The sequence below is a fragment of the Schistocerca cancellata genome, chromosome 5 (genome assembly GCF_023864275.1).
Source record: "Schistocerca cancellata isolate TAMUIC-IGC-003103 chromosome 5, iqSchCanc2.1, whole genome shotgun sequence".
NCBI classification, from domain to species: domain Eukaryota; kingdom Metazoa; phylum Arthropoda; class Insecta; order Orthoptera; family Acrididae; genus Schistocerca; species Schistocerca cancellata.
In genome coordinates this window covers 35,751,296-35,776,797 of record NC_064630.1, presented here as the reverse complement: position 1 = coordinate 35,776,797, position 25,502 = coordinate 35,751,296, and the positions used below count along the sequence as shown (strand labels likewise).

General features: G+C 43.4%; 1 protein-coding gene across 1 annotated transcript in view; it reads left to right on the top strand.

Moving 5' to 3' along the window:
- LOC126188350 (titin homolog) overlaps nucleotides 1–25,502 on the top strand; it is a 1,721,077-nt gene that overhangs the window by 500,256 nt on the left and 1,195,319 nt on the right. Inside the window, exons 16-18 of the mRNA XM_049929949.1 lie at nucleotides 6,093–6,475; nucleotides 17,328–17,670; nucleotides 24,213–24,395. Of these exons, the coding sequence (XP_049785906.1) occupies nucleotides 6,093–6,475; nucleotides 17,328–17,670; nucleotides 24,213–24,395 (909 nt within the window). The remainder of the gene's footprint in view (nucleotides 1–6,092; nucleotides 6,476–17,327; nucleotides 17,671–24,212; nucleotides 24,396–25,502) is intronic.

Here is a 25,502-nt window from a genome sequence, read left to right as displayed (position 1 = left end):
ATATGGCTGTCCAGTGACCTATGAATACAGCATATGGTGCAGAAGAAAAGAAGATTGAGGCTTAACATCACAGCGACAATGTGGTAACTAAGACATACGGCTCCAGTACGCTTTCGTACTATTCAACAATACATCCAAAACTCCGGACATGTCATATATTGTACCACAGTGAAATGGTAACAGTCCTTGTATGATGAGTCACCAAAAGTACAGAAGGACCAATGACTGAGAAAAAGCACTGTGTGAAAGTCACGTTGTTGGTTTGGTCTAATGTACCCTAGTTGGACATAAGATGCACTGACGTTATCAGTCAGATACTGAAGACATGTCTTAAACATTGATTTACGGCTACCTCAGGTCGTCTGGAGGTTTCACACTTTGAACAATGCTCATTTATGTTACAGTGGAAAAGGCGTATAAGGACTAGTCGCTTGAGGACATTCTTTTTCAACTGTGAAGCGAATGAAAAATGTTGGTGTATTCCTACTACACATGAGACAGAATCTTGTGCACCCTCTGTAGGATGTTTACAGACCTGGGCAATCAAGATAGAATGTATCACTACTGAACAATCTAAGAAATCCTGCTCTTTTATAGTATGGTAATGATTGCCTCTAGTACAGACGAACTTCAACATCACGGAGAACTTAATAGAGAATTCTTGAAATCAGGTCCGAAATCAAGTGTAATAAGTCTAAAATAATGTATTATTAACATATTGTACTATCAACATATCAAAAGTAAACTTTTACAAGCTAACAAATGAACGAGATGAGTTTTTGTATTTAGAGCAGTTGAAGACAGCGAATGGTTGCACATTGAAAGAAATAAACGGAAGAGTAAAAATGGATTGGAATGTTTTGAATGTCCTGAGTAGGATACTGAAAACTAGATTTCCACTGTGTTTGAAAGACCGTTAACAGTCTTGACGTTTGGCAATTAGACAGGGACGTTTACTGCAGGAAGTATTAAGAAACTGAAGGTGCTTTTAGTGACAGGTGGAGAAATACATGGTGGGAATTACTACCAGAGAAAGGGAAATAGAGAAATTGCTGAGGGACAGACTGAAGAGAATGTCATAAATATGGCTGTAAATAAAATTAAATGGAGGACAAGTGGACAGGCTAAGAGATGGTGGATCGACCCAAGAGGAACTGTGTTGGATTAAGAGATAATGGTAAATAACGTTAGAAGACATGCATGGGCAGCATGAATATATATATATATATATATATATATATATATATATATATATATATATATATATATATATATACAGGGTGAGTCACCTAACGTTACCGCTGGATATATTTCGTAAACCACATCAAATACTGACGAACCGATTCCACAGACCGAACGTGAGGAAAGGGGCTAGTGTAATTGTTTAATACAAACAATACAAATGTGGAGTGGTACTCAAGCGTCAACTTTAGGTTACAATATCTCCGGATGTAATTAACATTTTAGAATGCAACAAACGGCACTGATTACGTATTTGTTTATATGTTCAGATGTGCTAACGAAACTGACGGGGTTCCTTTTAAAAAAACGTAGGTTTGTGTTAAAAAACGTACTTCCGTGCATTTTTGTTTGTTTTGTATTAAACAATTACACTAGCCCCTCTCCTCACGTTCGGTCTGTGGAATCGGTTCGTCAGTATTTGATGTGGTTTACGAAATATATCCAGCGGTAACGTTAGGTGACTCACCCTGTATATATATATATATATATATATATAAAACGGTAGGCATTACCTCTTGGATAGCTGGCGAAACATTTTAAAGTCGTATACTGTATTAACCGAATTACGATACTCTGTGATTCGTTTTGAGTCTGCCTACTTTGACTGCAAAGATGGGTCATATTAAAGGCCAGAGTTAACGAAAGAGAAGTAACTTACATATGGTTAGAAGCAATTAGTTTGTAAATGGTAGTTACAACATTTTAAGGGAATCTGTTGACATGCAGAAAGAAAAAGTGGACGAAGAACTAAACCCTGTGGTATTCCAAAAGAGGTCACTGTTCCATGACTGTTCTCTGTTACAATGGTAGAGCTTACTTATCTGTAACGCACATAGGTGTGAAGTTTCATCAGTACACTACTTGGAAGAAGTAGGCGTTTTATTTATGATTTTCTAAGTCGTTAATGACGTCACTAGGGTCAACAGCGCTGACATCAAACTCGTTTCCAAGTAGGTCATTTGCGACTCAGTTTAACCCAATTTAAATATATTTTGAGTCATTATTATTCTAACGGCCTTCATTAAGTTCTGCATGCATCTCCTCCCTGTATGAACGTCTCCATTGGAGGGTAGAAGTTGCACTCAAGGAGACCAGACAACCAACCTAATGCCAACACTTTCAGTATTCTGAAAACACTTCTTTCCCCTATCACAACGTAGCGTGACAGTTCGTTCACTGTGATGCGTCTGTCAGCAGTCACCAATTTGTTAACTTTCTGCACATTGTCTGGAGTGTGTGCAGTATGAGGCCTGTCGCTGCGAGGACAATCCTCAATATTGCCGTGCCCGCTTTCATCACGTAAGCTGCTTGCCCACCGACTAACTGTACTGCGATTGACAGCAGCATCTTCATACACCTTTTTCAACCTCTTGTGGATGTTTACCACTGTCTCGTTTTCACAGCACAGGAATTCTATGACAGCACGTTGCTTCTGACGAACGTCAAGTGTAGCAGCCATCTCGAAGACATGGTGTGAGGGCGCCACTCACGGGAACAGGTTGAAATAAGTTTGGAAACAAGCGGGAAGGATCTGCATCTACATCTATATCCATACTTCGCAAGCCACCTGACGGTGTGTGGCGGAGGGTACCTTGAGTACCTCTATCGGTTCTCTCTTCTATTCGAGTCTCGTATTGTTCGTGGAAAGAAGGATTGTCGGTATGGCTCCGTGTGGGCTCTAATCTCCCTGATTTTCTCCTCATGGTCTCTTCGCGATATATACGTAGGAGGGAGCAATATACTGCCTGACTCCTCGGTGAAGGTATGTTCTCGAAACTTCAACAAAAGCCCGTACCGAGCTACTGAGCGTCTCTCTTGCAGACTCTTCCACTGGAGTTTATCCATCATCTCCGTAACGCTTTCGCGATTACTAAATGATGCTGTAACGAAGCGCGCTGCTCTCCGTTGGATCTTCTCTATCTCTTCTATCAACCGTATCCGGTACGGATCCAACACTGGTGAGCAGCATTCAAGCAGTGGGGAACAAACGTACTGTAACCTACACACTGTAAAACTTCCACACATGTTGTAGTTGTTGTTGTGGTCTTCAGTCCTGAGACTGGTTTGATGCAGCTCTCCATGTTACTCTATCCTGTGCAAGCTTCTTCATCTCCCAGTACCTACTGCAACCTACATCCTTCTGAATCTGCTTAGTGTATTCATCTCTTGGTCTCCCCCTACGATTTTTACCCTCCACGCTGCCCTCCAATATTAAATTGGTGATCCCTTGATGCCTCAGAACATGTCCTACCAACCGATCCCTTCTTCTGGTCAAGTTGTGCCACAAACTTGTCTTCTCCCCAATCCTATTCAATACTTCCTCATTAGTTATGTGATGTATCCATCTAATCTTCAGCATTCTTCTGTAGCACCACATTTCGAAAGCTTCTATTCTCTTCTTGTCCAAACTATTTACCGTCCATGTTTCACTTCCATACATGGCTACACTCCATACAAATACTTTCAGAAATGACTTCCTGACACTTAAATCTGTACTCGATGTTAACAAATTTCTCTTCTTCAGAAACGCTTTCCTTGCCATTGCCAGCCTACATTTTATATCCTCTCTACTTCGACCATCATCAGTTATTTTGCTCCCCAAATAGCAAAACTCATTTACTACTTTAAGTGTCTCATTTCCTAATCTAATTCCCGCAGCATCACCCGACTTAATTTGACTACATTCCATTATCCTCGTTTTGCTTTTGTTGATGTTCATCTTATATCCTCCTTTCAAGACACTGTCCATTCCGTTCAGCTGCTCTTCCAGGTCCTTTGCTGTCTCTGACAGAATTACAATGTCATCGGCAAACCTCAAAGTTTTTATTTCTTCTCCATAGATTTTAATACCTACTCCGAATTTTTCTTTTGTTTCCTGTACTGCTTGCTCAATATACAGATTGAATAACATCGGGGAGAGGCTACAACCCTGTCTCACTCCCTTCCCAACCACTGCTTCCCTTTCATGTCCCTCGACTCTTATAACTGCCATCTGGTTCGTGTTCAAATTGTAAATAGCCTTTCGCTCCCTGTATTTTACCCCTGCCACCTTTAGAATTTGAAAGAGTGTATTCCAGTCAACATTGTCAAAAGCTTTCTCTAAGTCTACAAATGCTAGAAACGTAGGTATGCCTTTCCTTAATCTTTCTTCTAAGATAAGTCGTAAGGTCAGTATTGCCTCACGTGTTCCAGTATTTCTACGGAATCCAAACTGATCTTCCACGAGGTCGGCTTCTACTAGTTTTTCCATTCGTCTGTAAAGAATTCGTGTTAGTATTTTGCAGCTGTGGCTTATTAAACTGATTGTTCGGTAATTTTCACATCTGTCAACACCTGCTTTCTTTGGGATTGGAATTATTATATTCTTCTTGAAGTCTGAGGGTATTTCGCCTGTTTCGTACATCTTGCTCACCAGATGGTAGAGTTTTGTCAGGACTGGCTCTCCCAAGGCCGTCAGTAGTTCCAATGGAATATTGTCTACTCCGGGGGCCTTGTTTCGACTCAGGTCTTTCAGTGCTCTGTCAAACTCTTCACGCAGTATCGTATCTCCCATTTCATCTTCATCTACATCCTTTTCCATTTCCATAATATTGTCCTCAAGTTCATCGCCCTTGTATAGACCCTCTATATACTCCTTCCACCTTTCTGCTTTCCCTTCTTTGCTTAGAACTGGGTTTCCATCTGAGCTCTTGATGTTCATACAAGTGGTTCTCTTATCTCCAAAGGTCTCTTTAATTTTCCTGTAGGCAGTATCTATCTTACCCCTAGTGAGATAAGCCTCTACATCGTTACATTTGTCCTCTAGCCATCTCTGCTTAGCCATTTTGAACTTCCTGTCGATCTCATTTTTGAGACGTTTGTATTCCTTTTTGCCTGCTTCATTAACTGCATTTTTATATTTTCTCCTTTCATCAATTAAATTCAATATTTCTTCAGTTACCCAAGGATTTCTACTAGCCCTGGTCTTTTTACCTACTTGATCCTCTGCTGCCTTCACTACTTCATCCCTCAAAGCTACCCATTCTTCTTCTACTGTATTTCTTTCCCCCATTCTTGTCAATTGTTCTCTTATGCTCTCCCTAAAACTCTGTACAACCTCTGGTTCTTTCAGTTTATCCAGGTCCCATCTGCTTAAATTCCCACCTTTTTGCAGTTTCTTCATTTTTAATGTACAAGTCATAACCAATAGATTGTGGTCAGAGTCCACATCTGCCCCTGGAAATGTCTTACAATTTAAAACCTGGTTCCGAAATCTCTGTCTCACCATTATATAATCTATCTGATACCTTTTAGTATCTCCAGGGTTCTTCCATGTATACAACCTTCAATCATGATTCTTAAACCAAGTGTTAGCTATAATTAAGTTGTGCTCTGTGCAAAATTCTACCAGGCGGCTTCCTCTTTCATTTTTTAGCCCCAATCCATATTCACCTACTACGTTTCCTTCTCTCCCTTTTCCTACACTCGAATTCCAGTCACCCATGACTATTAAATTTTCGTCTCCCTTCACTATCTGAATAATTTCTTTTATATCATCATACATTTCTTCAATTTCTTCGTCATCTGCAGAGCTAGTTGGCATATAAACTTGTACTACTTCCACACATGCAGAATGAAAACTGTATTTTTACAAAAAATAATGTGCATTTCTTTTGGAGTGACCATCGTATATGCTTGTCTCACACCTTTTCTGCCGTGAGAATTTAGTTCTCGGTCTTCCACTCTAATTTTTTCCCCTCTTTACAACTTTCACCCTCAAGAATTCTCACTTGGCCGATACAGTTGACGAAACATTAAGCAGTGTTACCGAAATGTGCTCCATGTCTAACACGAGTCGTCGGTGCTCGCAGGACGTGTCTGGCGGAGAGACGCCGCTGCCGCGCCGGCGGCAGCTGTCGCTGGACATGGAGGCGCCCAAGGACGACTCGTACTCGGAGGAGGGCGACGGGCTGAAGACGCGGCTGCTGCGCGACGCGGCCGGCCGCCGCTCCGCCAAGACGCCGTCCGTGGAGTCGGTGCGCGAGGAGGAGCCGCTCATCCCCACGACCATCGTGACCGAGGTCGAGAGCCGCCAGCAGCAGCAGCAGCAGCAGCAACAGCAGCAGCGCGCCCTCGACATCGACCTGCCCACGCTGCACGCGCCGCCCCCGCCGCCCACGCCAGTCACGCCCGCAGAAGGCGCGCCGCCCCCGGCCGCCGTCTCCGACCCGGTCGTCATGGAACAGCTCACCAGGTGCGCCGCCCACCGGCTGCCGATATCAGCCCTGCTCCGCACAGATTAATGTTTCCCGCGTTCGATTCCCGGCGAGGTCAGGGATTTTCACCTGCCTCGAGATTACTGGGTGTTTGTGTTGACCTTTTCATTTATGAAAGTGGCGAGATTGGGTTGAGTAGAAACTGGGAATTCGTACGGGCGCTGATAACCGCGCAGTTGAGCGCCCCACTAGCCAAACATCTACATCTACATCTACATCCGTACTCCGCAAGCCACCCGACGGTGTGTGGCGGAGGGTACCTTGAGTACCTCTATCGGTTCTCCCTTCTATTCCAGTCTCGTATTGTTCGTGGAAAGAAGGATTGTATGCCTCTGTGTGGGCTCTAATCTCTCTGATTTTATCCTCATGGTCTCTTCGGGAGATATACGTAGGAGGGAGCAATATACTGCTTGACTCTTCGGTGAAGGTACGTTCTCGAAACTTTAACAAAAGCCCGTACCGAGCTACTGAGCGTCTCTCCTGCAGAGTCTTCCACTGGAGTTTATCTATAATCTCGTTAACACTTTCGCGATTACTAAATGATCCTGTATCGAAGCGCGCTGCTCTCCGTTGGATCTTCTCTATATCTTCTATCAACCCTATCTGTTACGGATCCCACACTGGTGAGCAGTATTCAAGCAGTGGGCGAACAAGCGTACTGTAACCTACTTCCTTTATTTTCGGATTGCATTTCCTTAGGATTCTTCCAATGAATCTCAGTCTGGCATCTGCTTTATCGACGATCAACATTTTATGCTTATTCCATTTTAAATCACTGCTAATGCGTACTCCCAGATAATGTATGGTATTAACTGCTTCCAGTTGCTGACCTGCTATTTTGTAGCTAAAAAAGGATCTATCTTTCTGTGTATTGGCAGCACATTACACTTGTCTACATTGAGATTCAATTGCCATTTCCTGCACCATGCGTCAATTCGCTGCAGATCCTCCTGCATTTCACTACAATTTTCCATTGTTACAACCTCTCGATACACCACAGCATCATCTGCAAAAAGCCTCAGTGAACTTCTGATGTCATCCATCAGGTCATTTATGTATATTGTGAATAGCAACGGTCCTATGACACTCCCCTGCGGCACACCTGAAATCACTCTTACTTCGGAAGACTTCTCTCCATTGAGAATGACATGCTGCGTCCTGTTATCTAGGAACTCCTCAATCCAATCACACAATTGGTCTGGTAGTCCATATGCTCTTACTACATCATCATTATAAGAATAATGTTTCTGAAAAGTTCTCGGGTATTCAACCAGGTGGCCTCGTCCAAATTGTGCGATATTTCAGCAAGCTGACTTGGTATCATCTCCAGGCTGCCCTGACGGATTGATTTTTCTGTTGCTGGGCACCGTCCGCTATCCCAGTCTCACCAAGTCCCTGTCGGCGGCTCTACTGGCGAGATTGTACAGGAAGTGCGACGCATCAGCAGTGGCCGCACCCTTGCCCTTGCGTCACAGAGCCGGAGGACTGTGATTCGCATCACAGGGGTCGCTCTTCTGTCTCCATCTTGGCAATGGAGCCGTCCACGGGTATCGCGGACCAGAGTTCGACAGTCGGAGTTAGGGGAACTACACTGTCTGACCAGAAGTATCTAAACACCGGACTCTGCTGTGTGAGGCGAAATGGGCTGCTAGATGTCACGGGAGGCCCACCCTCCAATATTACACGAGGCGGAAAGTATTGTGTTCTCGGTAGTGAAACTATAACAGTGGAATGGGTTGGCTAGGAGATTCCGGTGACTTAGAATCTGGTCTAGGTATCGGACATCACCTGAGTAACAAATCCGTTGGGGACATTTCAACACTCCTGAAGTTGCCCAACTCGAGTAGTGGTGATGTGGCTGTGAAGTGGAAATGCGAAGGAACAGCCACAGCTAAACCGTGCCAGGCAGATCTCATATACTGACAGACAGGTTATGCCGAGCATGAGTGGAAACGAGGGATTTTGGATTGTGAATCACGCTGTACCCGTGGCAATACGACGGAAAGGTTTGACAATGAAGAACGTCTGGCAGAAGTTATCTGCCATCAAATGTAGTGTCTAGGCTGGAACACTTAGGAGGTGGTGTAACGGTATGTGGGTGTTTTTCGCGTTTGTGTTGCGGTACCCTCATTGCGCTCAAGCAGACGCTAAATTCAGAAAAATCTGAACAGATTATACACCATTATTTACTGTCTGTAGTAGAGAAACTACTAATCAGGGATGGCTAGAGGACAAATGTAAGGATGTAGAGGCTTATCTCACTAGGGGTAAGATAGATGCTGCCTACAGGAAAATTAAAGAGACCTTTGGAGAAAAGAGAACCACTTGTATGAACATAAAGAGCTCAGATGGAAACCCAGTTCTAAGCAAAGAAGGGAAAGCAGAAATGTGGAAGGAGTATATAGAGGGTCTATACAAGGGCGATGCACTTGAGGACAATATTATGGAAATGGAAGAGGATGTAGATGAAGATGAAATCGGAGATACGATGCTGCGTGAAGAGTTTGACAGAGCACTGAAAGACCTGAGTCGAAACAAGGACAAGGCCCCCGGAGTAGACAACATTCCATTGGAACCACTGACGGCCTTGGGAGAGCCAGTCCTGACAAAACTCTACCATCTGGTGAGCAAGATGTTTGAAACAGGTGAAATACCCTCAGACTTCAAGAAGAACATAATAATTCCAATCCCAAAGAAAGCAGGTGTTGACAGATGTAAAAATTACCGAACAATCAGTTTAATAAGCCACAGCTGCAAAATACTAACACGAATTCTTTACAGACGAATGGAAAAACTAGTAGAAGCCGACCTCGTGGAAGATCAGTTTGGATTCCGTAGAAATACTGGAACACGTGAGGCAATACTGACCTTACGACTTATCTTAGAAGAAAGATTAAGGAAAGGCAAACCTACGTTTCTAGCATTTGTAGATTTGGAGAAAGCTTTTGACAATGTTGACTGGAATACTCTCTTTCAAATTCTAAACGTGGCAGGGGTAAAATACAGGGAGCGAAAGGCTATTTACAATTTGTACAGAAACCAGATGGCAGTTATAAGAGTCGAGGGACATGAAAGGGAAGCAGCGGTTGGGAAGGGAGTAAGACAGGGTTGTAGCCTCTCCCCGATGTTATTCAATCTGTATATTGAGCAAGCAGTAAAGGAAACAGAAGAAAAGTTCGGAGTAGGTATTAAAATCCATGGAGAAGAAATAAAAACTTTGAGGTTCGCCGATGACATTGTAATTCTGTCAGAGACAGCAAAGGACTTGGAAGAGCAGTTGAACGGAATGGATGGTGTCTTGAAGGGAGGATATAAGATGAACATCAACAAAAGGAAAACGAGGATAATGGAATGTAGTCGAATTAAGTCAGGTGATGTTGAGGGTATTAGATTAGGAAATGAGACACTTAAAGTAGTAGAGGAGTTTTGCTATTTGGGGAGCAAAATAACTGATGATGGTCGAAGTAGAGAGGATATAAAATGTAGACTGGTAATGGCAAGGTAAGCGTTTCTGAAGAAGAGAAATTTGTTAACATCGAGTATAGATTTAAGTGTCAGGAAGTCATTTCTGAAAGTATTTTTATGGAGTGTAGCCATGTATGGAAGTGAAACATGGACGGTAAATAGTTTGGACAAGAAGAGAAATGTGGTGCTACAGAAGAATGCTGAAGATTAGATGGGTAGATCACATAACTAATGAAGAAGTATTGAATAGGATTGGGGAGAAGACAAGTTTGTGGCACAACTTGACCAGAAGAAGGGATCGGCTGGTAGGACATGTTCTGAGGCATCAAGGAATCACTAATTTAGTATTGGAGGGCAGCGTGGAGGGTAAAAATCGTAGGGGGAGACCAAGAGATGAATACACTAAGCAGATTCTGAAGGATGTAGGTTGCAGTAGGTACTGGGAGATGAAGAAGCTTGCACAGGATAGAGTAGCAATGAGAGCTGCATCAAACCAGTCTCAGGACTGAAGACCACAACAACAACAACAGGTTATGCCGAGCGTGACTGGAAACGAGGGATTTTGGATTATGAATCACGCTATACCCGTGGCAATACGACGGAAAGGTTTGACAATGAAGAACGTCTGGCAGAAGTTATCTGCCATCAAATGTAGTGTCTAGGCTGAAACACATAGGAGGTGGTGTAACGGTATGTGGGTGTTTTTCGCGTTTGTGTTGCGGTACCCTCATTGCGCTCAAGCAGACGCTAAACTCAGAAAAATCTGAACACATTTTACACCATTATTTACTGTCTGTAGTAGAGAAACATTTCGGAGATGATGATTCTTTCTGTCAGAAGGCACGCTGCCATAAAGCATCATCTCTGAGGCAATAGACTGTGGATAACGACATTCCTAAAATGGACTGGCCTGCCAAAGTCCCGACCTGAAGCCAGTGGAACATCTTTGGGATGGGTCAGAACGTCTACACCTTTACAGTCACACACCTCACTGAAACTTTCGTCAGCAGACTTCAAGCTCTCACAAAGGCGAAGGGTGGATACACCGCATATTAGCCTCCGTTAATAGGTATCCGGATACTTTTCATCATAAAGTTTGTAAGACGGCGCCAAGCGGGAGACAAATGAATCGTCACGGCCGCCTGAAGTTGACAACGTGCCGAAACATCGCACCACTACCAGAGTGAATACGACAAAACGTGTAAAACATATCATGCGCCACAAAAGCCTAAAATCATAGAGCGAATAATATCTCTGATCACCTTTCCTAGCTGCTGGTGGCGCAGTGATAAAGGCACTGGTGTTAGGAAAAAGCGAGAATCAAAACCTTGTCCACCCGTGATTTCATCACTTCTGCCAATAATACCAGACAAATGTCATTACGTTTCCTTCAGCAATGGCTCATCCCTTGGTGCTGAAATCGTCTTCCAGCTTTTGCATTACTTCAGGTTTCGGTCCCCGTGCTGGGAGCTTCTTCAGCCACCTCGGGACACCAGAGGAATCCTGAAAATGCGTCCCACGAAAGTTTAAACGCCATCGTTCTAGAAGTTAGAAGTATGGCGTGAACTAATAATTCAGATTTTTTTCATTAAAGACAAACGGCCCAAGAGCCTACAGACTTACATATTTACATGACCTATTTCATTGCTTCACTTTCTTCATCTCATCTGTATTTTGACTGAACCAGCTTTTAGTCATTGATGATTTCGAATTAGGCGAAGTATTAAACTCCGCTCTTGTCTCTACCGCCTTTATTTTAGTTTTAGATTTGCGACGTTTCCCTCTCCTCAGGAACACATCACCGTAGGGTATATGTTGAGTCCGCAGAACTGTTTCTTCCTCACTTTTTTTCTCTGTAGGCCATAGTTTCGTGAGACATTTTTCTGCTGCCGTATTCTCCAGCATGTTGTCTCAAAATAATTGTTTAGGCCTCGAAATGTACCATTCGCTAATTGTACATCGGATGAATAAGCTTTTGTCATTTACGTATGAGGTTGAATTTCTTCCCTTTTCGCGTCATGATGATTTCATGGTACGCATGAGGGAGGCAGTAATATTTGGCCCGATTATAACTAGAAAGTAGGCTCTCCTTTTTTAAGAGCAAACCTAGCCATGATCTACAATGACTTCCTTATAGGTACTCACACTGAACTTTGACTACCATCTTCTTAACGCTTTAGCAGTTGCTAAACAAACATGTACCTAGGAAGATATCTGTACCGGACAGTAACTTTCAAAAGTGGATGGATAGAACGAATGTGTCGCAAGCCAGATCTTTCGTGGTTGAATTACGTTACCTTAACATTCTTCCAACCAATATCAGCGTTGCGTCTGCCTTTCCTACGATTAACTTTACTTAGTCGTTCCATTTTGTTACTTTTTCCCTGAATTTATACCTAATAGCATAGTTGAACAGTAATGTGTTCTCCACCTGTTTACATATAGGTGTTAGATTTCACCATTCTGTATGTCTTCCGTAGGTTCTTAGTCGCTAATTTTATTATTAGTAATTTCTCGAAATAATTATAATCCTGTATTGCATTTTTTGGCGTCAGTCTCCTAATTTTAGGGTACCACAAAGATTGTGAGTGCCGTTGTGTCGGTGTCCTGTACGCAGCCAGTAGAAGTAAAGATGTTTGTTGGCTGCTAGATCCCCACTCAATTGCTAAGTCACGTGATCAGAAAAGCTCTAAAGTTTCTCTATCGTGCGATGGGTGCACATAGGCGTCCCCAACCGCGAAAGGGGGAGGGGCAACTGGGGGCACTTGCCACCCCACCCCCAGACTGGAACCTGAAGTACAGAGCTTCTATTCGTATACTGAACGGTTAATCACCAGACTTCTGGTATATAATTTTTGTGTCACCTATAAAATGTAGTTCTTATAGCATGACGGTCCCTCGAGACTGACCAACTAATTTATATAAATAATTACAATTTTAGAACCTTGTGATTCCCCCCTCCCGTGGAAAAACTGCCGTGAATGCCCGTGTCGCCAAGTTTAGTGCCACATTCGTCCTGTTTTCATTAAGTCCCGGATTGACTGCAACCATTAGATTTATTAGAAATCGACTATTTCAAGATTAAAACTGGTTTGTAAACTGTAACCTAAAATTCTGTGCAGTAAAAGTTGCTTGTGATGTAACGTAATAACGTAACAGACAGTTTCTGCCATTACATAAAATTGCTAGAAATTGCGCATCCCTTTCCGTAACAACTATTTCGCTTATAATTTACTATTTAAGCTTTTTTCATGGGGTTGAACTTATCAGCATTGGTTTCCCTTTTAGAAATTAATCTCAACTTCACTAACTTGTATTGGAAGTCAGAGGCACCTCTTATTCATAGTTACGTAACAGGTTAACGGGGGACGGTTTCCATGAACCAATCCTGCTAAGCGTAAGATGAGGACACAATTCATTTTTAAATTTTTTTAGGAAAGCCTTTTGGAGTAATTGATTTATTTAAGTCGAAGCATACTTGAATTGTGATAACTAATTTTACTTAAAAGAATATGTTTTAATCACTATCAGCTAATTAAAATATCAATAAATATACATATAGTAATTTGCTTAATCAAAGCCTCTGATCAAACAAAATCGTTTGATACCATCACAATAACATTGTACGTGATGTTAATTTTGGTATTTTTGTGGTAATTTTCGATCTTTATGTTTCAGCCGTTTCAAACGTTGTCATCCCAGATCAATCCATATGTTATAAACACGATTTGCATTCGAATAATAGCGACAGTTTAGGATGGACTCACAGTGCCATTTGGATGAAATGAATTCTCTGTATAACTGGTCATCAGAATAACTTGAAGTGACATGAAACTTAATTTGAATCTTAATGGGCATCGTAATTCTGAAGTTGGGCGTGTTCTAAGCCAAAGGAATGACGTCACAAGCCACTGGAATAAAAGTAGCAGCGCATCTGAAAGGGGGCACTCGACACTTGGACAACAGAGATGTGCATTTGTTTCCAAGATGACGCTGCTTCGTTTTCGTCTAGTTTAAAGGTTACAACACTGATGCGACGAGATACATCAGTTTATCGCATTCGTGTTAATATTTATTGTACTGAGCAACAATAAACAAACATTACGCAAAGTTTTTATTTGTTATTTATAAAATTAAAAAAAGACAATCAAAATCTGAAGCAATGGACCTGACGGTTGAAAAACCAACGGCTAGAAGAGAAGTATATCCGGGGGAATTGTCGATTTGGCAGTCTGATGGCTTGGCCTAAACCAAACAAGTATTTGGCCAGTGAGTGGAGGACAGGTGTTGGTGTAAAATTATGTGATCAAAAGTATCAGGACACCGTATATAATGCTGAATTGACCGCTGGACAACGCGAGAAACAGACTCGGCATTATAAAACAAGGCAGGTAGTAATGTGCTGCCAGCAGTAACAGCAGAATTGGTTGACGAATGTGGACTGATGGATGGATGTCATCTGGGTAATAAATCGTCAGGTACATTTCAACCCTTCTCCCAGGTCAAAAAGTGTTGATGTGATTGTGAAGCGGAAATGCGAAGGAACACCCAGGCTAGGTCAAGAGCAGGCAGGCAGGGATCGTCGAGCATTGCGCAGGATGGATGTACAAAATCGGATGAAATCAGAGGAGGGAATCACTTGCCTGCCAAAGTGCTACAAGCAGAGCTGATAGCACAATGACAGTGTGTAGGGAGTTAAAAATAATGCGGTGCAATGGTGGAGGAACACACGCCTTTCTGTAGTCAGCCATAAGCGACGCTTTAGCTGGTGTAAAGACCAACACTGAATAGTGAATGACTGGAAACGAGTGGTATGGAGTGACGAATCACGCTATAGCCCATGGACACCGGATGGAAGTGTTTTGCTTTGTGCAAATGCCTGGGGAACATTATCTGCGATCATGTGTTGTGCCACCAGCAAGGTACAGAGATGGTAGCGTTTCGGTGTAGATATTGTTATGGTGCAGTTCCCTTCTGTGCTTAAGGAAACGCTAAATACAGAAGGGTACTAACAAATTGTATGGCATTGTGCAATGCACACAGTAGAGCAACAGTCCAGGATGACGACCTTTTGTATCAGCGTGACAATGCTACCTGTCATAAAGCAGCATTTGTGAAGCAGTCATTTGTGTGTCCAAATACTTTTGATCTCATAGTGTGTTGTCAACGAAATTTCTACCATGAGTACTCTGGTATCAGGAGCCACAGAGCTCGAATGGCTGTCAAAAGAAATGGACTTACAGGGGACCACAGCTGCGCAGCGCTGTGCCGGCATAGCGAGGGCGCCACTGTCTCACGCCACATGTGTGCGACGGACACTAGCATTCTGTCCAGGTGGTGCATCGGTGGCTGCACGGTGCACAGTCAGTCGGTTCAGTGGAGTTGCTTGACAATTTCCGATCCAATTTTGCTGTACCAGTACTGCTCGATAATTACCTTGCTCGTCACCAGTTACTCTCTCCAGTTGCGACTCGGATTTCTCTCTGCACTGCCCTTGGCCTTGTTGTCATTGTCATGGTGACCGCTTTGTGTAGCATGTCGTTGTTGTCCAAGTTGCTTGCCCTTGTCCTGGTCTGTTGCCTTGCCTGTAGTCTGTCGCATTTCGGTTATCTACAGTTAAGGGGCTCCGGAAAGGCTCAAAATCATGAAAAGTTCAATTTTCACTTTTTTGCGTTTTCTGAATCTGCAGACTATTACCTTTCAATAGATATATAATTTATTCAATTCCGAAGACTACACCTATTTTTAAATTTTTTTTGAAATGTGTTCTACATGGGCGTGACCCACTGTGGCGCTGTTAAACTGCTGTCAAATGGTGTTATTATTAACGTCCGTGTTCATCAGGTACATTTTAGTGATGTGAGATAAAGTATGTGTTGTGGCTAACCTGTGATGGTTCAATATATATCGCTGGTGTGATTGTTTCATGTTTATTTACTCTGTCGTTATCTCGAAGTAATTAATTCTGTTTCTTGACAAAACACAGAACTACTATGGAATGGCTATTAGGCAAAATACACAAAGTGTCGACGAAATGAAGAAGAGTGTTTGGGCTCTTTTTTTTTTTCTTACTTCTTCAACCGATGAAAATCCCCAACATAGCTTGTGTCCCAAAGAAGAAGGCAGTTGGTGTAAATATAACAAAGGATTGCTAACTGGTGAAGTGTACACTCATAAGCATAGTCTGCCTCATGCAATAATGGAGGTGATAAAACCTATTTTCAGAGACTTAGCAGCACCTGAACTGTTGAAAAAGTGTATTCACGGAAAAACTCAAAACCCCAATGAAAGTGTAAATAGTGTTATATGGTCGAGAATCCCCAAGACTGTATTTGTTGGAATAGAAACACTTCACTTTGGTGTGTATGATGCTGTTGCGACTTTCAATGATGGCAACATTGTAAGGTGGAAGGTACTTAGAAATATGGGAAATATGGGAATGAAGATAGGTTCTAACATGGTACGAGCGATGCTTGCTTTAGACAAGGAACGCCTTCGGGCTGCAGACAGGGCTGTAAAGAGTCTAGAAATACAAGCAAGAGTAAACAGGAGGAGGAACAAGAGGAAGCTGGAGGAGGAGTTTGCAGAGGATGAAGATAATCCATCCTATGGACCTGGAATGCACTAAAAAGTTAATCCAATCTTTGTCGCTCGATTCCCAAAACTTTTATTTTCTCATACTAATTACATGTTTTCTAAGGATCTTCCAAACATATTTGTTTCAAACTTTCAGTAAATGTTACACAGTACCTTCTGCATAATTTAACACAGCCTTTTTCCAAAAACCTGTATATTTTTGAATATATAAATAAAAAATTGCAAAAAAATGTTGTGAATTTTCATTACAATTGAAAAAAATCATCTTTAATAACTGAACTAAAATTTTGTAAAATCCCTGTGTTAAGTTGTAGCCCATATTCCAATAAATAATCTGTAAAAAGTTCAACTTCCTACCTCAAATACTTTGTGAGGAAAGATGTAATTTATAAGCGTTATTTTAACATTGCAAGTATAGGGCGTTCCGGAGCCCCTTAATTTGGGTCACTCCTCCACAGGCTGCTCTCCCACCTGACAGTTTACTCAATTTCTCAATTTCTTCTGGAACTCTGAGATGCGCACTTATATCCAGCTACCCACAGATATAGCAGCTACAAATCCACTGGCTACCTCTAAGTTAGGCGATATCACACGACTTAGCAGAGGTGGGATGTAATTAGCTATGAGATGGGATTCGTGATGTCGGAGTGTGTAATTCACTGTATGAGATCGTATGTAGTACATTATTTGGGACTGACGCTGTAAGTACGGCACAGGAACCTAGCTACAGCGTGAAGTGTAACTTCGAGTGGTGCGGGTGTGTGTCAGGTCGCTGCAGGAGATCCAGCGTGGCCTGGCCGCGGTGGAGGAGCAGGTGCGGACCGAGTCGGCGTCGGAGCCGCAGCTGGCGCGCACCAGCCTGTCAGTGCTGGAGACGCTGTCGCAGCCGGTGGAGCAGCTGCGGCGCGGCCTGGAGCAGCCGGAGCAGCTGGCGGTGGAGCAGCTGGCGCAGCCGGTGCAGGAGCTGCGCCGCGGCCTGCAGCTGGTGGAGCAGCAGCGCGCCGTCATGGCCGAGGAGGACGACCACTCGCTGCTCGAGCGCACCAGCGCCTCCATCCTGGAGACGGTCGCGCAGCCCGTCAGGCAGCTCAGCCAGCTGCTCCAGCAACAGGTACGCACCGTCCCACGAGCCGAGCCATTCTCTGTCCGCCGTCCCGTTCCTGTAGTGAAGGGCATCTTTCTTTTTATGCTGGGCACTGGACGGGATCCACCTTCGAGGACGTATGCTGTTATCTGTAAGTTCACCAATCAGAAACGTACCAATAACACTTTTCTTACAGCTCCTTTTGTCACTACAATATATCCCTTTAATTCATTTAAATGTCTTTTGGTTAATCCTGTAACATAATCACTCTCTGATGCGGAGCAAGAAGGTGTGTAGTTGGTGAAGCACTATAATGTGTTGTACAGTGTTGTGATTGAGAAAGAGTTTCTTGAGTATCCTTTGCGAATGTAAAATGCAGACTGCAAAAATTCTCATTGTAGGAGAAGGAGTACATAGGTACGATGAACATATACACCATAATATTAATGTAAACAATGATGGAAATATGTTATTGGTAAAAAAATATCTATACCAAAGTGCTAAATTTAAAAGTTGTTAGAAAGATAGTAGTTCTGAAATTAAAAGCAAAAACAACACAATATTAGACAAGAGAAGACATACATGTGTCTGTAACAAAATCTTGTCCTGATACCATTACAAAATTCAGTGCACTATGTATAAGAAATGGGCTGTTATTGCAAACTCTGGAGCTGGAACCATCACACCAAACACAAATGCAAATTCTACGTTCTTGCAAGTCTGATAATCCTTTATAAATAATTAGCCAAATATTTCACAAAATTCTAAAGTGAGAAATTTATAAAAGAGTTTTCACTGCTTTTTCTATACATGCTATTGTCAGATTATGTTCTGTTGTATTTTTCAAACACTCCCATACAGAATCGAATACATTTCAGACACTCATTATACACTCCTGGAAATTGAAATAAGAACACCGTGAATTCATTGTCCCAGGAAGGGGAAACTTTATTGACACATTCCTGGGGGCGTGAGCGGAAGACGGCCTAACGGTGTGCGGGACCGTAGCCCAGCTTCATGGAGACGGTTGCGAATGGTCCTCGCCGATACCCCAGGAGCAACAGTGTCCCTAATTTGCTGGGAAGTGCCGGTGCGGTCCCCTACGGCACTGCGTAGGATCCTACGGTCTTGGCGTGCATCCGTGCGTCGCTGCGGTCCGGTCCCAGGTCGACGGGCACGTGCACCTTCCGCCGACCACTGGCGACAACATCGATGTACTGTGGACACCTCACGCCCCACGTGTTGAGCAATTCGGCGGTACGTCCACCCGGCCTCCCGCATGCCCACTATACGCCCTCGCTCAAAGTCCGTCAACTGCACATACGGTTCACGTCCACGCTGTCGCGGCATGCTAGCAGTGCTAAAGACTGCGATGGAGCTCCGTATGCCACGGCAAACTGGCTGACACTGACGGCGGCGGTGCACAAATGCTGCGCAGCTAGCGCCATTCGACGGCCAACACCGCGGTTCCTGGTGTGTCCGCTGTGCCGTGCGTGTGATCATTGCTTGTACAGCCCTCTCGCAGTGTCCGGAGCAAGTATGGTGGGTCTGACACACCGGTGTCAATGTGTTCTTTTTTCCATTTCCAGGAGTGTATAATTATGAAGTGTCTGTGCAATGGAAATTTCAACTCAGTAAGCAAACTGCTTTATGTCGCAACATGTTGCATTCCCTCCAGAGATCTAATTTACTTTAATTTAGCATCTTTAACTCCAATTGCTTTCTGCTTTCTACTTATATCCCTGTCTGCCTTTCAAACAATCTTTGTCAACTGTGATTTAACTTCCAGCTGGAGTTGATCTCTATATCAGGCAAACTGGTTTTCAATGTCATTCTTTACTTCCAATGTCAGGTGTAACATTACCCTGGAATTTACTTTTTCAATATCTGTTCTCTGTTTTAAAATCAGTTTTTAGGCTGGAGTTTACCTTATCGATGTTATCATTTATCTTACCCCTCACCTCTTGCAACTCAGACTTACTCAGAGATTCTAGCCCCGTTTCATCGCCATACTGCAGTAGCATCGAATACGTTTGTTATTGTTGCTGTGCTCTTCAGTCCAGAGACTGGTTTGATGCAGCTCTCCATGCTACTCTATCCTGTGCAAGCCTCTTCATTCCCCAGTACCTACTCCAACCTACATCCTTCTGAATCTGTTTAGGGTATTCATCTCTTGGTCTCCCTCTACGATTTTTAACCTCCACGCTGACCTCCAGCTCTAAATTGGTGATCCCTTGATGCCTCCGAATATGCCCTACCAACCTATCCTTTCTTCTAGTCAAGTTGTGCCACAAATTTCTCTTCTCTCCAATTCTATTCACTACCTCCTCGTTAGTTACGTGATCTACCTATCTAATCTTCAGCATTCTTCTGAAGCACCACATTTAGAAAGCTTCCATTCTCTTCTTGTCTAAAGTATTTATCGTGCACGTTTCACTTCCGCACATGGCTACACTCCATACAAATACTTTCAGAAACGACTTCCTGACACTTAACTCTATACTCGATGTTAACAAATTTCTCTTCTTCAGAAACGCTTTCCTTGCCATTGCCAGTATACATTTTATATCCTCTCTACTTCGACCATCATCAGTTATTTTGCTCCCCAAATAGCAAAACTCATTTACTACTTTAAGCGTCTCATTTCCTAATCTAATTCCCGCAGAATCACCCGGCTTAATTCGACTACATTCCATTATCCTTTTTTTTGCTTTTGTTAATATTCATCTTATATCCTCCTTTCAAGACACTGTTCATTCCGTTCAGCTGCTCTTCCAGGTCCTTTGATGTCTCTGACAGAATTACAGTGTCATCGGCGAACCTCGAAGTTTTTAATCGAATACGTATCGAGACAGAAAATTTGAGTACTGCTCAGTTCTCCCTTAATTCTATCCATGCAAATTACGCTCTCAACTTCACCTTGTGAGCTGGCATCTGCTGGGCCTTTATCTCTTTAGGCCATTTTGTTGTGAAGTATCAGAAGCATACTCAACGTCAGTAAAAAATTTCGAGAGCTTATCTTTCGAAGGTTTCTCCAGCTACCAAGGAGTTCTAGAACACTCACTTACTGCCGTGAAGAGGGTGAAGCAAAACCTCCAGCTACCACTTCTCATTGTTGCGTTTTAAAAGTAAAAGTACTCTTGGGGAATTCTCAAGACACTTACCACATGCTGCTTAATTACACAGTAAGTATTCCATAATTCCTCAGATGACGGAATTTAATTCGATTTAGAGTATTCGATGCCTAGCAGAATAAGAGCAGCCATAATCAATACTTCTTTGACTTCTTATCCCTGACCTATGCATATATCGGTTCACAATAACTACCTAAAACCTGATCTGCAATGTAAAATACGTTGCGCAACACGATGAAAGTATCACTTTTCGAAATCTTATAATTGTATCCCACTGCTACGCCAGACTTTGAACTTGGCTCAAAGGTACCTACAACCTTCGTCTGTAATGGTGCAAAAGCATGGCATCTTGCAATATTACCCTCTAACACGACAATGCTTCAATTAGCGACGCATGTGAAAGAGAAGGCCAGAGCTCAGACGCTCATGTGACGTGTAAGGTAGGTTAACCATGTCACATTGACGCTAAATTTCATCACAATTCTGTCATGTCAGCGCCAACGCCACCATGGACGTTTCACCCCATGGGAAGGTTGTCACACCCCCTCTTACGAACGTTTCACCCTTTCTTTTGACGTCCCTGCACCGGAGGTCAGAATTGTGACTCCCAAAGTTGAAATCACGCGGTTTCTTTTAGGCAGCCGACAAAAACATTTCAGACGCATCACTGCTCAGAAACGACACTTGAAGGCCTAAGGGCGTGTCATGGAGGATGTCAGTCAGACCACCCCTTTGCTTGGGGCTTTGATTTACAAACATTTCACTATCGCGAAGGACTGTTCAGTTTGATGAGCAGCAGGATAACGGCCTTGACAACTTTTGATGCTGCTGATACCCCGAGACGATTCAACCCCTTTATAAGGACACCAAGGGCCATGAACCCCAGCAACGTGACGTCAGACGGCACACACATAGAGAGTATGTTTCCAAAATAGCGGCAGCATTTTACATTTCTCTGAGTTGTTACTGGGACCACCTTCCAGCTCTCGCTCACCTACTGGATCCAGTTTGTTTGCGGCAGCCTGTGAGCCACATGTTGCTCAGTCAAACCCGCCTTCTCTTTTACTACTTTGTAAAGTAACGTTACAAAGATAATTCATACAAGTGAGGAGGTGTGATGTGCTAAACGTCTAGTGAAGAATTTATGTGTTCATCGGCGCTTTCATTTTTAAATTCTTCTCATACAATGTAACTTAAAACCGCTTTTTGACAATGCAGTATTTGTCCATTTTCAGACTTGTGAAAATAAATTACTGGCAGTTTCAATTTGCAAGGCTTCTTTTTATGCAAAGTTTAACATGTATCGTATTATTTGCTTCTAAGAATAGTCGTTGCCATTTAATCGCTTACATAATTTGTCAGTTTTTAAAACTGAATCCGCTGGACAGAATGTTTTCTTCCGATACTTAAATTGTTGGAAAATTTGTGGTAAGTTCCTATGGGACCAAACTGCTGAGGTCATCAGTCCCTAGGCTTACACACTACTTAAACTAACTTAAACTAACTCACACTAAGGACAGCACAGACACCGATGCCCGAGGGAGGACTCAAACCTCCGATGGGTGGGGGTAGTCGCGAGAACCGTGTGAAGGCGCCTCAGACCGCGCGGCTATCCCACGTGGCTTTAATTGTTAACAATGAAGTTATTTTTTATAGAAGAAGCGGTGAAGTTCATTCAAAATTTGTGTGCTCTTATATCTCTTATAGCCATAAAAGAAATTTCTTCCTAATAGCACCTATATGCATATCACCTAAGAGACTTACCGTGAGAGCGTTCGTTCTTCTTCTTCTTCTTCTTCTTCCTCTGCGTCTTCTTCTTCTTTGAAGAAAGTACTTGACTCCCATTCCCTCCAGCCATGGTTTGTACACCACTGATTTACCGAACTTTAACATTTGGGAAGCATGTTCAGTCACCTTCTCCATTGCCAAAATTATACTTTACTCCTCCTCTTCATCAATAAATCTAATGATGTTAATAGCTGACCAGAAATACATTTTCCCCAATCACAACCCTTCTTGCACATGTCTTTGAAATAAAATGTGGCTGCACCAAGTGACAAGACCAAGATAGTTTCCGGTGTGGACAGGATTATAGTTTGGATTATAGTTTGCTATGTTGAGTAACGATAATCCTATACTACATGTCCTTCCTAAGAGTCAGCAGGCGCATTTTCTCTGGGGTTGCAGCAGATATTTGCAGTGTGTACCGCCGGTCGGTGTGGCCGTGCAGTCTAGGCGCTTCAGTCTGGAATCGCGTGACCGCTCTGGTCGCAGGTTCGAATCCTGCCTCGGGCATGGATGTGTGTGATGTCCTTAGGTTAGTTAGGTTTAAGTAGTTCTAAGTTCTAGGGGACTAATGACCACAGATGTTAAGTCCCATAGTGCTCAGAGCCATTTGAACCATTTTTTGCAATGTGTACCTGGAGTCAACCCAAACAGGTGCTGCTCATAACATCTTTCATACAACGCCCAGGCCGACGGAGAGTGTTCATTTATTACCTGTAGTCCACCACCGTAGCTGAGTGGGCAGTACGCCAGCTCGTCATACTGGGGGACTCAGGTTCGATTCCTGACTAGGTTGTAGATTTTCTTCGCTCAGGAACTGGGTGTTCGTGTCATCGTCCTCATCGACAGGCAAGTCACCGAGGTGATGTCACCTCAAAAGACTTGCGGCACACATTCAGGTCTACCTGCCGGAAGGCCCGTGCCTCACGACATTTCACTTCACTTCCTGTTACAAACAAATTTATTTTAAAAGTGGAATCTTATGTACGAGCGAACCGAAATTAGTGTAGTCGATATGATTTTGGACGATCTGTATTAAAACGGACAGTAAAACACGAAAACTGATAGGTATTCCAGCAGTGACCTGTCCACGCTAGCTGCTGTGACCATGCAGCAGCTCTCCTCAGCTGGTGCTGGAGTACTGATCACTTTTCTCTCCCTATTAATACCGATAGTCTGAACAAACATCGCACTAGGCTAATTTCAGATTGGTCACAACATTCCACTTTAAAAATAACTTTCTTCGTGATGAGAATCAAACCGATGCTTTCCTTCGACAATGGGTGGTGCACGAAAGTAGTGATGGGCAGAATTTGTTTAGGCCAACGTCAGTTATAGCTTGCAAAATCGAGTGCAGATATGTGTCGAAACGCCAGAGAAACTGCGCATGACGCCTCTTAGGAGAGACAGCCGATATAGCCATGCCATACGTGCCCAGACAAACACTAGTAAGAAGATTTAATAAGTCAGTGAAACAGGTAGCCGATAATGAGTATGCACTTCCTCTTGGCACTGTAGAAACGCCACATAAATAACTCGTCCAGTATTGTTATTGTTGTTGTTTCGCTGTGCCTCAGTTTGTTCCCTGTCAGTTATTGCCAGTAGAGCAGACGAATGGAATGGCTAAGAGCGAGTTTGTGGTGTCTGCAGTCGGCAGAGCCGGCGCAGGGCGCCGCCGTGTCGGATCGTCGCCTCTCGCAGGTGTCGGAGCAGCTGCAGCTGCAGCAGCTGCAGCAGCAACAGCAGCAGGAGGCGGAGCCGTCGGCTGTGCTGCACGGCATCGCCCGCCCTGTGCTGGAACTGCAGCGCGGCCTCACCTTCCTGCAGCAGCAGGTACGGGAACAAAAAACATGGGCTCTACACGAGTAAACAGAGTGACACTGCAGGAAGACCGTCACCGCATACTCCTATGTAACAGGTGTTCCTGCTCCACGTACTGATTTTATGTTGAATCTTGGGCAGACCGTGGATAAATGTATCAGATTCAGGTCGGGTCTCTCTACTGGAACGAACGAGTCGAAAGCTATAAACCGAACCCGTTTTTATACCTCTGACACTGGAATTCATGTTCCGGTACTGTTGTTGCTGACATTGTAGGTAGGGCAACATTCACACGTGGTAGTATGGACAAAAACAAGGAAAAATTTCCAGTAAAACGGATCTCTAAAATGCATATCCCAAGAGCTATGAGCACTTGTTCAATAGAGGAAGATGAAAAAGTGCTCAGAACTTCGCTGGTACTTATCTTAGATATGAAGATAGTAACTGTTCTCGAGAGAACAGGTACCATCCATGACCATGCAACTTCTCTAGAATAAATGATAATTAATTGAAGTCCTCAGCTGCCAACAGGTGTTGTTGATATACCTCCATGGGGACAGCTGAAAATGTGTGCCCCGCCAGCGACCAGAACCCGGGATCTCCTGCTTACATGGCAGACGCTCTATCCATCTAAGCCACCGACGACACAGATGAATATCGCGACTGCAGGGACTTATCCCTTGCACACTTCCCGTGAGACGCATACTCCCAACTGTCCACAATCTAAATACGTAATGTACCTAATAGATACGGGAAGCGTGCAAGGGATAAGTCCCTGCAGTCGCACTATTCATCTGTGTCTTCGGTGGCTCAGATGGACGTCGGCACGGTAGCACAGCGTGTTCGGTCAGAGGGTTAGCTGCCCTCTGTAATAAAAAAACTGAGTTCACCGATCAACAGCGAACCAAAAAACGGGTGTCTTACGACGTCCGCCCCGAGCAGATACAACGAACGAAAGAGAAAAAAAGAGATTAAAAAAAAAATGGACAGAGCATCTGTCACGTAAGCAGGCGATCCCGGGTTCAAGTCCCAGTCGGGGCACACATTTTCAGCTCTCCTCATCGAGGTATATCAACAACACCTGTTGGCAGCTGAGGGCTTCAATTAATTATCATTTAT